At 43.2% G+C, this 16239-nt stretch overlaps 1 protein-coding gene across 1 annotated transcript in view; it reads right to left on the reverse strand.

Moving 5' to 3' along the window:
• Window positions 1-14822: 14822 nt before the first annotated feature.
• LPXN (leupaxin) overlaps window positions 14823-16239 on the reverse strand; it is a 37588-nt gene continuing 36171 nt past the window's right edge. Inside the window, exons 8-9 of the mRNA XM_043581204.1 lie at window positions 15956-16104; window positions 14823-15645 (exon numbers count right to left, since the gene is read on the reverse strand). Of these exons, the coding sequence (XP_043437139.1) occupies window positions 15376-15645; window positions 15956-16104 (419 nt within the window). The 3' untranslated portion in view covers window positions 14823-15375. The remainder of the gene's footprint in view (window positions 15646-15955; window positions 16105-16239) is intronic.

Here is a 16239-nt window from a genome sequence, read left to right on the forward strand (position 1 = left end):
CTGAAAAAGAAAAGAAAAGCTGTTTAGTCCAGGAGAACCTCAGACTTCAAATAGTAAAAGATTTCCTCAGGCTGTGTAGCAAAAGTGTAAAGCCAGTTCGGCTACTTTTATAGTTTGTTTCAGAGCCCAAGTGAGTCATACCAAAGTGGGAGGGGGCTGGGGCCAGCCAGGAACTGGTAGTCATACAGATTTGGGATCCTCTGGAGGGACATACCCTAAGGTCTCAATCCCAACTCGGGGCTCAGTGTCAAGCAAACAGGCAATCAAAACACCACTTTTTCCCGAGGGAATGAAACATTGAGGGGATACTGAAGAGGTTTTAGGCCCAGGGGGAGCCACAGTTCTACAAGCACAGGTTAAAATGATCTCAAGTTCCAACAAAAATGTCTTCAAAGGAGATGGAAGGTTCAACTGTCCCTCCTCAGCCCACAGATTTCTTACTAGTAATGAGATTTGGCTCTTTCTCTACTAAATGGGGAGAACTTTTTAAATGCCAAATACAGATGATAAACATCAGAATCTCCATTTTCCCTAAACTCAGCTCAGACTGAAGAACCCCAAGTTCCAGGGAGTTTTGGGGATCAAAACACTTTCAGGAAAAATTTTCCCCCGATCGATCTGGTTTCAAATGAGCTTTAACATGGAGCTTATAGAAAGGGAAGAATTCTATTTCAGCCTCTACTGAATTGTCAGATAGTGGGTGCTTCCTATGGTTCAGGCCCTTGTTTAAGTACGTGTGTGTTGTTTCACTTAAAGTTCACACAACTCTACAAGAATTGTATTACCTTTCCAATTTTATAGATGTGAAAACTTCACTGTATACCTGGCACCTAGATCTTGGCTTCAATAGAAGGAACCAGGGCTCCTTGGAGAAATGATTGGTTTTAGAATGAGAACAGGGGATATAGCAGACAAACACTGAGCATCTTATAGTTCCAGAAAGTGGGGACATGCTTGTCCATCGGACTCAAAGTCCATGTACTTTTACACAACGCTGTACTGCTCCTTTGGGAGTAAATGTGGAAGAGTGAGGATGTTCTCAGAATCTAGAAAAGCGTCCTATTTCTCATAAGGTTTCACAAATGCGTGTTCCAGTAAAGTCGGCTACATGGGTAAAGCCTACTTACTTAATTTTTTTTTCATGCAAATGTTTTCATGGAAAAATTTCCAGTTAGAACAAATTTAGAAATTTTTGATAGAAAAAGAAGTAAGAAGGGGCCAAGTAGGTGGCAAGGTTAGGTCAAATGAGGCCAAGGAGTTTTTGCACCGCTCTTGGAATTTCATAGCATCAAATCTCCTGACCCACACACTCAACTCTGAAGACTAGGCATCCTCTGCATTATTTTATTTGATCAATACAGCAGCCAAGGGGAAAATGGAGAGAACAAGAGGGAGAGAATAAGAGAGAGAGATGAAAAAAGAAAGAGAAGAGAGAAGAGCAAGAAGAAGAAAGAGAAGGAGAGGAAGAATAAGGAGGAGAATGAGGAGAAGGAGAAGCAGGAGGCAGAAGAGGTGAAGAAGGCAGAGAAGGAGAAGAAGGAGGAGGAGACAGAGAAGTAGGAGGAGGTGAAGGAGGAGGAGGAGGAAGGGGGAAAAGAAGGGGAAGAAGAAAATGAAGAGAATAGGAAGAAGGCAGAGAAAACTTCACCTGTAGGATAACACTAACTATTGAGACCATCTAGCCAAAACACCTGGCTCTATAAAATAATTTAGTAGTCTCCTTTACCAGTGCTGAATAGTCTAAAAAATTACACAGCTGAAAACAAAGACTATTTACATGGTAAAACGGAATGGTCCCAGGTTGTGATGAGCGAGAATGTGCTGCTTACTGAATGAATAACTCAGATAAATTATGAATCTCTGAGTCTCATCAGCTTCTCACAGCACTGAATGTGTCTTCCTCCTTTTCCCTCAAGAAGGCTCTTAATTCCCCGGGGAACACTTCTGCTTTAACTTCTCTGGCTCCTTCAACAGTTGGTCTCCCCATAAGATTAAATAGTGGCTTCCCATTCAAATAGTTATCCCTGGGGGTTTCAGAAAAACGAGGGCCAAGACAGGGGCCAATTCTGACTTGGGGGCTAGTTCAAGCCCAGTGGTGTCTCTATCCATCTTTGAGTTAATGCTGCCACCTTGAGGCCATTTTTCATATGATGAGCCAATCCCAGCGGTGCTGACTGGGAAGGAGAGCCAGTCTTCATTAAGTTCATGGAGGAAACATGCTTGGGACTTACAGGCAGAATCCAGAAGCTACTCATCTGTCTAAAAAGTTAATTTCACGGACACATTATATGTCAGCACCTTGTACGAACTAAGAGATCACTGAGTGTTATGGTACCACAAGACACCATAGCACAGAGCACGTGCATGGGTTCAAAGCCCAGCTCTCCTCACCAGTGCCTAGAAGACTCATAAAGCCAGCCTGTCCATTCCTCGCTTTCTCATTACAGAATTGGTGTAAGAATTAATTAAGTTAATGGGTGTAAAGTACTTAGAATACTAAGCACCGTATAAATGTGTGCCATTTTGTAAATATCTAATTTCCTCAAGGAATAAACAGACTCATAGAGGTGAAGCGATCTGCCTAAATCCACGCCGCTGATTAGCAGCATAATTGAAACCCATGGCTCTGAGATTCCAGGCTTGTTTCTATGCATTGATTTCCCCAGAATTTCCTGAGCTTCTGTTGACTCCTCAGCACCCCCACTCAGGTACTTGCATTCCCTGAGGATGACATCTTCCTCTCCTTTGCTAAGAGCGAGGCCATCTAATGTTAACTCCTCCTCAGCCCATCCAGTCTGCTTCCTCCTTCCTATCTCAGAACTTCCCTCCTCTTTTCTCAGCTTGCCCTTCAGTTCTGTTACTGTGGATCCTATCTCGACTTTTGTGAGATCTTACTGTAGGAATTACTGCCCATCCCTTACACCCTCCCTTACTCACTCCTACCCCCATTTGTCCACAAACACGCCTAAGTTACCCATTCCTTCTCCCAAAACTCTCAAAAGGTTTTCTCTCACAACCACCCCCCACCCCCTGCACCTGACTCTTGATTTCAGCTCAGGTCATGATCTCAGGGTGGTGAGTTCAAGCCCCTCCTGGGGATCTGCTCTGGCAGAGTGGAGCCTGCTTGGGATTCTCTCTCTGCCCCTCCCCCTGCTTGCACTCTCTCAAAATAAATAAACTTTTTTTTTAAAGGCTTTAGCCCACCCCAACACCCTTGTGCTATCCCAGTGCCTCTACCATCAAAATTATCAAGGGCGGTCTACCTCATCTTTCACCCTATCCTCATTCCACTGTGCTGGAGCCTCATCTCTTTCCATCCTACCCCCAACCCCCTTCCACTGAAACAATATTCTTTTTTTTTCAAGTTTACTTATTTATTTTGAAAGAGAGCGTGCACACACACCAGCAGGGGAGGGGCAGAGAGGGAAAGTGAATCCCAAGAAGGCTCTGCACGAGCCTGGACTTGGGGCTTGAACTCATCAACCACTGTGTGATCATGACCTCAGCTCAAGAGATTTAACCGACTGAGCTACCCAGGTGCCCCTGAAACACTGTTCTTCTGTTTCTATGTTTTAATGTTTACTTATATTTGAGAGACAGAGAGAGAGACAGAGCATAAAGGAGGGGGTGGGGCAGAAAGAGGGAAACACAGAGTCCAAAGCAGGCCCCAGGCTCTGAGCTGTCAGCACAGAGCCCGATGTGGACCTCCAACTCATGAACTGCAAGATCATGACCAGAGCTGAAGTTGGACACTTAACCAACTGAGCCACCCAGGTGCCCCTGAAACACTATTCTTAAAGGTTACTCAAGAGCCGGCCTCACAGACACACATCCAGCATAGTCACAGGGGGCTCTCTACTAACAAGGGCCCCATTTGGGAGTTTAATGCTCTGCAGTTTGCATCTTCAGATTATGAATAATTTCCTCTTTGAATCTGTGCTTTGTAGGTAAAATCCAGTGGGACAATGGAGCATGCATGGGAAGCTTGGAATCTCAGCCCACGCATGGTCATGCCTTCCCCACTGCCTCCCATTCTTCAATCCACCCTGTTGAAAACCCTGATGGCCACTTCCTGCCCACAGGATAATGTGCCTCCTGACGTTCAAAGCAAACTAGACCCAACCAACCTTTCCGATTTTATTTCCCTTCATCACCACCATGCACTCCCCCTTTTATGCTCATGTACCACAGTGTGTGGCCTCACTAGAGGAGATCCTCGATAGACGAGCTCCTCCCTCCACCTATTTCCCATGCACGCTTTCCCATTTGCCTTACTTCATGCTTTACCCTCCAGCTGGAAGGCCTGGTTTTCTCTCTCTCACTTGTGGATTCCAAGTAAAGCCGACTCCACCATGACATTTTTCTTGGAGGTTATGGAAAATGTGTGTGTCCTTCCATTGGTGACACTTTTCCAAAGTGCCTTCTCATGTTCAGTTCTGCACATTTTCTGGCTCCTTTTGTTTCTTTTCCCAGAAATTAGTGCAGACGGTCTCCAACTTATGACGGTTCAACTTAATGATTTTTTGACTTTATTATGGTGCCAATGCAACGTGCGTTCAGTAGAAAGCTTTCCCCGAATTTTAAGTGTTGGTCTTCTCCCAGGCTAGTGACCTGCGGTACAAGCCTCTCTCATGATGCTGGGAGGGGGCAGCGAGCCACAGCTCCCAGTCAGCCCCACGATCACGAACGCCAATCACTCATTCACCCGCAACCATTCTCTACCCACACAACCATCCGCCTTTCACTGTTAATGCAGAATCCAATAAATTACATGAGATAGATAGGCACCACTTTATTATAAAGTTGGCTTTGTTTGAAAAGATGGGGCCAACTGGGAGCTAATGTCAGTGTCTGAGCACATTTAAGGTAGGTTAGGCTAAGCTGCGATCTTCTGTAGGTTAGGTATATTACATATAATTACTATATTTTCAATTTGGGGTTTATCCAGATGTAACCCCATTGTAAGTCAAGGAAGATCTCTACTTTTGCTTCTCCCACCAGATGTCCCTATGTCTTTCATTACCTTGTCCTCTGCTGCCAAGGAAGAAATCATCCTGTGTAGATAAGCTCATATTAGGATGGAATGTGTGACCCTTCCTAGACTATAAACTCCTTGAGGACAGTGCATGTGTCTTACTCCTCTTAGGCTGCCTCCCAGAAGCTAGAACAGTGCCTGTAGATGGCAAGGGCCTACTGAATTATGTAAATCCTATCTGATCCTCTATTTAGTAAATTGGAGGAGGCACAGAGGTCTAGGCACAAAGATGTCACTTGAGGAGCTCACTTAAGGGAAACGTCCTTAAGTCAGCAGTTGTGGTAGTATTAAAAAAAAAAAAAGGACCGTATGCTTCTAATTAGGAATAAATGGAAAATTATTGATTTGTAAGTTTATAAACCCTGGAGGCCTATTTGTTAATGAAAAATAAAAAGAAAGAGTTTAAGTTGAAATGTATCTCCCACCTCTGAAAAGAAAACCAACATCCATCTCCTGTATCACAGCATATTTGCATATATAAACACATAGAAGAGGGGCCATCCTCATTCCTAAGGGTAACACTCTCATCTGGGCTCTTGCCCCCACCTCATCTGTCTCTTACAGAACCTGGTTTATTTAATCAAGTTTTCATCTTAAATCTTCGTATTCCTCTTAATCTTCACCTTAAGCTCCAGCATCCCCATTGCTGTGGCCCTCTTCCTCTCAGCACACAAACATCTAGAAAATACTTCTCTACTCAGGTCACTCTTAGAGCTACCTTTCACGCACCTTTCCTTTCCATAAAACATCTCAGAAGATCTCTGTATTTAAAAATCTCTTATGTATGGCCTCTCTCTGTGTTTTTATCTTACTGTTCCTTCCCTTCCCCTATGTTCATCTGTTTTGTTTCTTAAATCCCACATATAAGCGAGATCATAAGATACTTGTCTTTCTCTGACCGACTTATTTTCCTTAGCATAAGACACCCTAGTTCCATCCACGTTGCTGCAAATGGCAAGATTTCATTCTTTTTGATCACCAAGTAATATTCCATATTCCGTATATGCCACGTCTTCTTTATCCATTTATCAGTTGATGAAAATTTGGGTTCTTTCCCAAATTTGGCTATTGTTGATAGTGCTGCTATAATCATTGGGGTGCATGTGCCCCCTTCAAATCAGCATTTTTGTATCCTTTGGATAAATACCGGAGGGGAGGGGAGTGGAGGGGATGGGATGGGCTAAATTGGTAATAGGCATTAAGGAGGGCACTTGTGGGGATGAGCACTGCGTGTTACATGTAAGTGATGAATTAATCACTGGGTTCCACTCCTGAAGTCAAGACTACACAGTACGTTAACAGACTCGAATTTAAATAAATAAATTATTTACTCTAAAAAAGAATCTCTGGGTACCTGGGTGGCTCGGTCGGTTAAGCATCCGACTTCAGCTCAGGTCATGATCTGACGGTCCGTGAGTTCGAGCCCTGCGTCGGGCTCTGTGCTGACAGCTCAGAGCCTGGATCCTGTTTCAGATTATGTGTCTCCCTCTTTCTCTCTCCTCCCTCACTCATGCTCTGTCTCTCTCTTCTCAAAAATAAACGTTAAAAAAAAATTTTTAATAAATAAATAAGAATCTCAAAAGAGATGTTCATGTTGATGGAATGAATGAACAAATGATAAAAAATCAAGTGATGCTGCACGAGGTAACAGAACGAGCGAGCAGTTCTGGGATGGAAACCCACACCCGAAGTCAAGACCCACATCACAAAGCCTTCCCCCGGTCTTGCCTACAACTCAAATACATCAGTCCCAAGTGAAGCATGACTTAGTGTGTTAACTCAAAGAAAATGGGATTACCACACAACAAGCAGAAATCACTATATTCTATAAATGAGTTGGTCAAGACCACGGAGGTCGACATGAATATCATTTCAAAGGTTGGTCACCAGGATGCAGCCAAGATCTCTCTCCAGAAAATAACATCTCCGATTGCTAATGTGGAAAAGTGAATGGTTGTTTTGGAGAAGAATGAATTTTCATCCCTCAGAGCAGAAAGTGAGAAAATAAAACTGGAATTGCATGTGTTAAAAGAACGATGGCTGAAGCGATCAGAATCTGAATAGGATAGCAAATTTGACATCAGTCTAGAAAGAAGCAGAGTAAAAGAATTATATTCGTTGAATGAAAGGAAGCTTCTAGAGTGAGGACAGAAATGGTGGCATTTCATGCCAAGTGAGATCAGGCCCCTCATCCAGATAGACAGGACGATAGACCCTGAGGTCACTGGTCTCAAAACCATGCTTGAATCACACAAGCTTGATAGTATTAAAAATTTAGGTCTGTATTTACATGTGTACCCGTGGCTCTGGAATTTTATCACCTGGGGATGTAATCAAGTGCCTACTGAAAAAAAGAAAAAGAAAAGAAGACCAAAATTTACCCATCGATGAGTTTGCAATTAGCTAACAGAGTTTGGTCATCAGAAAGCATGTAGAATTGTATCTTTGCCACTGTGTTCTTTTAAGTAATGTTTTGGGCTGAGTTATGTCCCCATAAAATTCTTTTGTTAAAGCTCTAATCCCCACTGTGTCTGTGTTTGGAGATGCAGTCTTTAAAGAGGTAATTAAGGTTAAATAAGGTCAGAGGGTGGGGAATCCAATCCAGTAGGACTTATAAGAAGAGGAAGAGATAGTAGGGAGGCACGAAGAAAAAAGGCGATGTGAGGACACAGTGAGAAAGTGGCCATCTGAAAGCCAAAGAGAGAGGAGGCCTCGGGAGAAACCAAACCTACTGACCCCTTGATCTTGGAGTTCTAGCCCCCAGAACTGCGAGAAAATACATTTCTATTGTTTAAGTCCCCGGTCTGGTGTTTTGTTATGGTAGCCCTAGCAGACCGATACAAGTAATAATGATGATAAGGATTTTCCTGGGAATTTCCCTTGACTGATGATTAGGCCATTGACAGGCAGTGAAAATCATAACATTGGAAGGTTCCTGAACTTCCTCTCTGTGGCTCTGCTTCCTTAACCCAGGTTAGCTGTTTCCTATCTGTGGCAGGCAGCTAACTGGATGGATTTCCTGTGCCATGCTCACTCACTTGTGAGCATTGCTTTGCCAATATGTTGCTGCAAAGGAAGATTATGGGCTCCAATTCAAGCTCTTCTAATCTCCCAGCGTTTTCAGTTCCATCGATTTCATCCTGAGCCTTAAAAAAGATTTCTAAAATCATACAAAAACAACTAAGAGCCTGCTACAGTTTCACAGTCTCCATGGCAATGTTAGAGGCGGAAGCCATGTTGACTTCTTCACATATCTCCCGGACTATTTTGTCAGTGCCTTTTATGTTCGGTTTTGGGCGCCTTACAAAGCCTTTCTCACTTATTATCTTGGTTAATCCTCATGGCAAACTCATGTGGGAGGTATTATTACCTACATTAGGCCTATTATGAAACAGGTTTGGAGACGATAAGTGGCTTAACCAAGGTTTACACAGTTTGTAAGTGGAAGAATCAACATTTGAACTTTGATTTGCCTGGTGCGAAGGCTGTTCTTGATCCTCTAATCACAAACAGCCTAGGCTACAGCAGTGGACAACTTTCCTGCCCCGGTGCCCTTACTTGTCACTTGAAAATTTACCACCTGGGCCACACTTCTGAGATGGGCTTTACATTGTTGGCGTGGAGCCTAAAAGACAGCGTCCCAGGCAAAGATGAGGCAAACTTTAGTCTGGTACTAGTGTAATCACTAAAATTGAGTGATCTTGGCCTATTCATGTAAATTGATCATTTTTCCCACAGGTAAAGTGGAAATAATAATCATCGTCCACTCTCTTCCCCAATCCCCTCAATCACCCAATAGGTGAAATGCATTAAGCTTCCCAGAGCAGGGAATATTTTAAAGCATTGCAAACAACTGTGTTGCTTCAATGTATTATGATTACCAGTGACTGGAAGAACTTTCTAATGACTTTTTGCTTATATACTTACCCCTCCATAACTTTCCCCAAGAGATGTTGTGAGTTCCCCAGCCCTATTGTTGGCACTGGCTGCTAGGCACACGCTGATGCTTCCTGAAAGCTTTCAAGCACCTGTGACTTAGATGAAGGGCTTTCTTTGGCCACAGAAGCATGTCCTGCTTGCAAACAGGGCAGGCTAAACGAGGCAGAGGTGGGGCCGGGGTATTTATTGACTGACATCCCTTGTGTCCTCCCATAAATTCCAGACATCCTCAAGAACGCTGAGCTCCATCTTCCAACAGAGTAACCTGTTCGTCAATGCACACTGAACTGGCCTGCTTCCCTTTGCTATCCCCTTTTTTCCCACTCTCCTACCTGTACATCCAGAGGTCCCCTCCTAAATAGACTATTGCACACAAATCCTGATCTCGGGGTCCACTTCTAGCAAAACCCAAGCTCAGAGACACCCCAAGATAAGCAATAGCTTCCCCTGGAGCTGAGTGGCAGACTCCCCACCCCAATCCCCACTGCCTTTCTTGTCCTCACAGAGTGTTGTATATCACCTTCTTCTCACCCATCTTTCTTCCTTCGCTGGAAGCTCTGGAAATTTCACCTTGCCTAACTCACGAGTTCTCTCACATATCTTATCATTTTCTCCCCTCCCACTTTCCCTGCCTTTCAAATTTTTTCAGATTATTTTAGGAAAACCTCTCTCCTTCCAAGCTCCTCACTTCATTTTGAGCCTCTAATATTTTTTAACTCATGTCTGAAAAATGCAAGAGCACCTGGAGAGGGAAAGTCCTATTTTCCAAGTGTCGTTGCACATAATGAAACTCATCGCCCTCAACCTCCAAAGCACTGAAAGGTGTCCCTAAGATCTTCTCTCAGAATCACTATAAGTGTTTTCTTTCTCTTCCTTGGGCTCTTGTAAACCCAATTTTTTTTCAAGGACCAACTTTCACCATGCAGGTAAATCCAGTTGTCTTAAAATTTTCTAAATGGTTTTCTTTGTTTGCAAGTAAAACAGAAAGATTTTTTCTGAAACTATGTTTCCTTACAAATACACAGCATTACAATAACATTAAAGATGTAATAGTTTTCTGTGGATGAGCATTAGATAAAGCAGCACATTTAACATGATTTCCAACACATTTTTGCATCTTAAAGAGTGACAGCAGCCTCCTCTCTCTCCTCTCCCTTAGAGATATTGACACATACAACTCAACTTTATTAGAAAATTGTTACAGGAACAAAAAGTTTGTATTTTAAGCATATGAGCTATCTACAGGATGCCTCAGACTTAAAATGCAAAGTGTTTCATGGTGCTCTAATGTAAAAAGCATTGGGAACACCAGATTTTTGTCTAGTAGTTTTACTGTGGTAAATAATGGGCCACTGTTGAGTTTATTTGTTCATTCATTTATTATTTCACAATACTTTAAGTCTATAAAGGAGAGAATATGCCTGTTCTTCTTACACAATTCTTCAGTGACAGAATTCCAACTCAAATCAGTTGAAGCAAAAAAAGAGGTTTTATTTGCTCACATAACTTCTCAGTCTGGGGTGAAGGTGTTAACATTGTAGGATTGAGTGGCTCAAAAAAAGAAGACTCTATCTCTTCATGACTCAGCAATTTCTTTCCTCTGTGTTGGCTTCTTTCTCTCAGGCAGGCTCCTCATAAGTGACCATAAAGATATTTCCCAGCAGCAGTGGGTTTTTATTATCCTCACAGCTAGACTCTCAACAAAAGGAGAATACCTTTTTCCCCCACAAAAAATCCAGCAAAGGTCCTGGGGAGAAATCTAATTGGCTTTGCTCAGGTCACATGACTATTCCTGATCCAATCACCTTGGTCCAGGAGAACAAAGCACGTTTATTGGTCAGGCCTGAGATGTGTGTCCCTCCCAGGGGCTAAGGGTAAAGTCAGCCCCACCTAACCACCTGGGCGAAAGACAAGAACAGTGTGGTGCTCCCATTCTATTTCACATTCCCAATTATGTCTACTCATAGGACATAACTTAGGTTTAATTAAGTTCATTTAAGTTGATATACTTTAAGTCAAGCTCAAAGGAAGTAAAGTCCTCTTTGATTTCTTGGTCTGCTCATGCTGAGCTATAGGAGTTTTTCCATCAACACTTGTGACCTGAGATATCTTCTCAGTGGAAGAAGGGTAGTTATCCCAGGCAAGAATGTTACTCCTAGAATACAGTATTTGTTGAGATTTGGTGATATCCAAAATTGAAGGGAAGAAGGATCTCTCAGCAGGGTGCCAGGAAGTGTGTGCCATTGTCCAGAATCCATGATCTGTGAACCTAAATGCAGTTAGGACATAGCTTCCCACAGGAAATGAATTTAGGTACTGTGGGTTTACCATATCCAGGAAGGAGAAACCTCTTATATAAACTGTCTCATTTCTTACAGAATAAATTTGAGACATTGCCGCCTCCCAGCAGTTATAAATTTGCAATAAGGACAACTCAAGCCCCAGCTCTTCTCTGAAATGTCTTTCTTTCTCATCCAGTGGGGCCCAGTAGATTTCCATTTCTCCTTTGAGCTCTGGGTTCTCAGCGCTCACCTGATGCCCTGATGGCAGGTTCCATCTAGCAACACTGCTCCCAAGTATGTAGGGGGTAGGTGGTCACTTTTTCAGCCCCATGTGTTAGTGGCTGCCACCACCGTCCTTAGTAAGGACCAGTTCATGTCCAAGACACTTGCCCCTAAAGAAAACTGGCACTCCTTCTCATCTTTATTTCAGCTGGAAGAGCTCCCTTGATGTTGTTTTTTTAAAAATTCTTTTTTACATTTATTTATTTTTGAGAAACAGAGTGAGACAAAGCATGAGCAGGGGAGGGGCAGAGAGAGAAAGAGACACAGAATCCAAAGCAGGCTCCAGGCTCTGAGCAAGCAGTCAACACAGAGCCCGATGCGGAGCTTGAACCCACGAACTGTGAGATCATAACCTGAGCCGAAGCCGGATGCTCAACCGACTGAGCCACCCAGGCGCCCCTGGAAGAGCTCCCCTTTAAGATCACCAGACTGAGGCTGCTTTTGATGCTTCTTAATGCTGTGTCTGTAGGGGCCCAGTGAAAACCAATACCTCTGCCCCCTGTTCCTCATGATCCCATCATTCTTGACTCTCCTCTCCTTTGGAATTCTGTTAAGTTCTCAGACATGTTGCTTCGGGCACTAGAAATACCTGCTTGCCTCCCTTCTGTATCACTTGAAACTCAGAAATGCTTTAATATTTTTGTTTTTGAGTGTATAGTCCTACAAATTTGAGATTCATCACCCCCTTCTTACCAGTACCCAGACTTTTAAAGTATTCACATCTCTTCCACACTGCCCTTGTGTTTTTAGGAACTTAGTCCTGCCCTTAGCTCTAGGAATGGTCTGGTTTGGCTTAAGCCAAGCTGCATCATCTATTATTCCAGTAAAAATTACTGAGTAATGACCGAAACTTCTCCAAGTTAGGATGAATCTCAGGACTTTCACTCGCAAAGTCAGAGAAAAGTGCTCTCACTCCCTCTACTGGTCATGACAAAGGGAGCATGTGGCTGGAGGCCATCCTACACAGATTGAAGTAACTGCTGGAACTTGTATGGAAAAATCATTGTTGTTCTCCACTTTGGAGGACTTTATTACTTATTCCAAAGAATAATTGGCCAAACGAATTGAGAAATTTCTCTTTGAGAATAGAGTTCCCAGTCACTCATTCATATGTGTGTGTGTATGTATGTTTGTGTGTGTGTGTGTGTGTGTGTGTGTGTGTGTATGGAAAGAGAGCTTACTGATAGAAAAGCTCTATTCCTCAGATTCTATGTTTTCAAAGCTAGCGTTACTCAGAACCAAGAATAAACAGATAGGGAATCAGTTTGAGTAATAGTATTTCTCTTGTGTGTGTTTTTTTTTAAGGAAAATTTCTTGTGAATGGTTTCCTTGCTGCTAAAACACGGCCCTGAAGGCAGCATCTCTTCTTGGAGCAAATATGACCACTTATATTCACGATAAGGAGGAAAAAAAGTGTCCATTTCTCTTTTTTAAATATTTATTTATTTTTGAGAGAGAGAGAGTGTGTGAGCAGGGGAGGGGCAGAAAGAGAGGCAGACAGAGAATCCAAAGCAGGCTACAGGCTCTGAGCTGTGAGTGCAGAGCCCGACTTGGGGCTCGAACGCACAAACCACAAGACCATGACCTGAGCTGAAGTTGGACACCCAACCAACTGAGCCACCCAGGAGCCCCAAAAATGTCCATTTCATAATTGCACCTGGCAAACACTGGATTTTCTCTGACGTTGTTAAATAGCAGATTCTACCGATATCTCAAAATAGCTAATCCTTAAAAAAAAAGTGTTAGCACCTGAACATTCTTTCTTAAAGGCTAAAACCTCAAGTGCATTTTGTCAAATTGCCAAGGCAACCATGAGCACTGTCATATTGACACCTGCATGTGACATCATAGGGTGCAGACATTGTAAAGAAGATGTTTAAAAGGAGAATGAATACTTTGTTTAGTCTGGTACTCAACCAAACAGGGCAGGAGGTCCGATGGCTCCCTGCATGACCTCCCACATAGCATGGATGTGTTGAAGTTCCTATTTTATTAACCGTTACCACTTCCTTTTAATTCTCAAAAACCCCCTGATGATCCATTTCCTCAAAGGAGACAGATGTGATCAAGTTTAACAAGAATCATTCTCTAAGAAGTCGTTTCCCATATTGGTCTAAAGACCCTTAAATTGGTCCTATTTTTTTTTAATTTTAATGTTTATTTATTTTTTGAGAGACAGAGACAGAGCATGAGCAGGGGAGGGGCAGAGAGAGAGGGAGTCACAGAATCTAAAGCAGGCTCCAGGCTCTGAGCTGTCAGCACAGAGCCAGACATGGGGCTCAAACTCACAGACCGTGAGATCATGACCTGAGGCAAAGTCGGACACTTAACCGACTGAGCCACCCAGGGGCCCCATAAATTGGTCCTATTTTTAAAAATACCTCGGATAAAGGAATTTTCCTCAGTAACTTAAACTCCGGGTTGTTGTTGTTATTGTTGCTGTTTTTTCAAGTAATTACACAATTATTTTAAGACCATGGTAAGAAAGACATAGTACAGATATCAATATCAATATCTCCTTTGAGGAAGGACTCATTCTGAAGTTTACTTGAAATAGGGCATGAGAAAGTCAGATTTCTTTAATAGCTGACAAGCTTTTTCACAAATTTACTTATGATAGTTTGCAGAGGAACAAATAGCTAAATGGAGATTGTCTTTGGGGCTTGGATTTCCTAATCCAAACTGGAAAATATCTAAGATCCTTCATAGCAACTTCCTTGAGAGATAAAACAGCTATCTTGTCTTTTTGAGAGAACTGTGAAGTTGAGGAAGATGTTTCATTTAAAAAAAAAAAGCTTTATTGAGATATAATTGATATAAAAAATGGACATATTTAATACATACAATTTTATGAGTTTGTAGCAATGCATACATAGGCAAATAAGAATTTTCAAGTGTCTAGTGGAGATCTGTTTTTTCACTTTAGGTAAACAAAGGGAGGGAGAAGCAGGCTCCAGGCTCTGAGCTGTGAGCACAGAGACCAACTTGGGGCTCAAACCCACAAACCGCAAGAACAAAGTGACAAAAACAATTTTAAGGAGCTTTGCCATCTTTTAAGATGATTCAATCACCTCGATGCAAAAACTAAGATGAAATGAATGTTAAGGGCCCAGATTAAGAGAAAACTTAGTGAACAGGAATCCCTCCTTTCAATTTCTTTTGATTAAAACAAAGTGCCTATTGTGTGGAAGTAAACAAGAGATATGATGTGAATTTAATTGCACATAGTACCTAGTATATAACCCAGGAAGCGGAAGTTTATCTCTAAACATGACAGCAAGACATTAAAACTAAAAGCCGTTTTATTTATCAGTGATGTTGGTACTCAAAGTAGTCCAGTTAAAACCGACATCCTCTTGAAAAAGAGAAATATACTGAAGAGAGATGAAGGGAACTTGGGAGGGGCCTCAGGACTGCTGACAGCAAGGATAATGCAGCGGTCAAAGGAAAGTGAGTCCCAGAGGGAAACCAGGGAGGTGTGAAAGGGCCCAGTTATAAGGGCCACAGGAGAGAAGACATGGGCAGGGTCGTCCCTGGGGTGAAAATGGGAGAAAACCAGCGGTGAAATAAATGTGTGCATGTGGAAGACGCATCTGCAGAGGCACTAACAGCAGGACCTAGATCTAGATCCAAGTACCCGATTTAAAAAAAAAAAAAAAGACTAGAAATCTAAAACCTAAGACTGCAAGCCTAGCCATGTAACATCTAGAAGGTTCTTTCTAGATCTATTTACTTTCTCTCTATGCCCACTGAGAAGAGCGGTAATAACAGAGTACTCTTCGCTCTCCTGGTTTAAACTTTACAGGGCATCTGTGGGGACCGTGGGGTCAGCTGAGATTACAGTGGGAAGAGTTTGTGGAAGCAGGGTTGACAGTAGGTCTTGTCATCCTGCTCCCTGAAGACGCCCTTTGACAACTGTGTCAGGCAGAAAGCACAGACAAAGTGCTCAGGATGGAACTTGTGGCCCATGGCACTGATGCAGCGGCCGGTGATGGGCTGCCCGCACCCGCGGCACAGTGTTCCTTGGCGCTGGTGGTAATGCAGCTCACAGTAGGGACGTCCGTCCAGTTCAAAGAAGGATCCAGCAGAAAAACTGCTGAAGCAGTCCTGGGGTGGGGGTGGGGGGCCGAAGAGAAAGAAAAGGGATGCAGATGTCAAGAAACAGAACATCAGCAAAGTGAAACCGCAGCCTTAAAATTCCTGCCAGTTATCTGGTGGATGGAGGCGAGGATATTACCCGCTTGCAAAGCACGCAAGCAAACACGCCCACGGGGGGCGCTGTGTTTTGTGCCTCCTTGAGCTTCACATCAAATCCTCACCCCGAGCTGTGAACCCTCTTACCAGCTGGCGTCCTGGCCTCTCAGAGAGGAGGACTCCCGACTTTCCCTAAATCCGACAGGTGAGTGAGTATACAGACCCCACAAACAAAGCATTCCGGGTGCCAGACGGTGTCCATGGCTGAAAGGTAGTTTTCCAACACTGGGCGGTTGCAGCCACCGCACTTGGGTGAGAACATGGCTAAGAAATCCTTCCGGCAGTACGGCTTCTTGTCCTTCTCGTGAAAGCCTGGAGGGGCAAAATCAAGGTGCAGGGTGATACCTTCCGCCAAGTGGGAGGCTGAGAAGAAGCCAATGATTTCGGCTTTCCTGAACCCAGTGTCCTCATATTCAAAGCGGGGCCAATAATAGATACTGACCTCAA

Source organism: Prionailurus bengalensis, chromosome D1 (genome assembly GCF_016509475.1).
Source record: "Prionailurus bengalensis isolate Pbe53 chromosome D1, Fcat_Pben_1.1_paternal_pri, whole genome shotgun sequence".
NCBI classification, from domain to species: domain Eukaryota; kingdom Metazoa; phylum Chordata; class Mammalia; order Carnivora; family Felidae; genus Prionailurus; species Prionailurus bengalensis.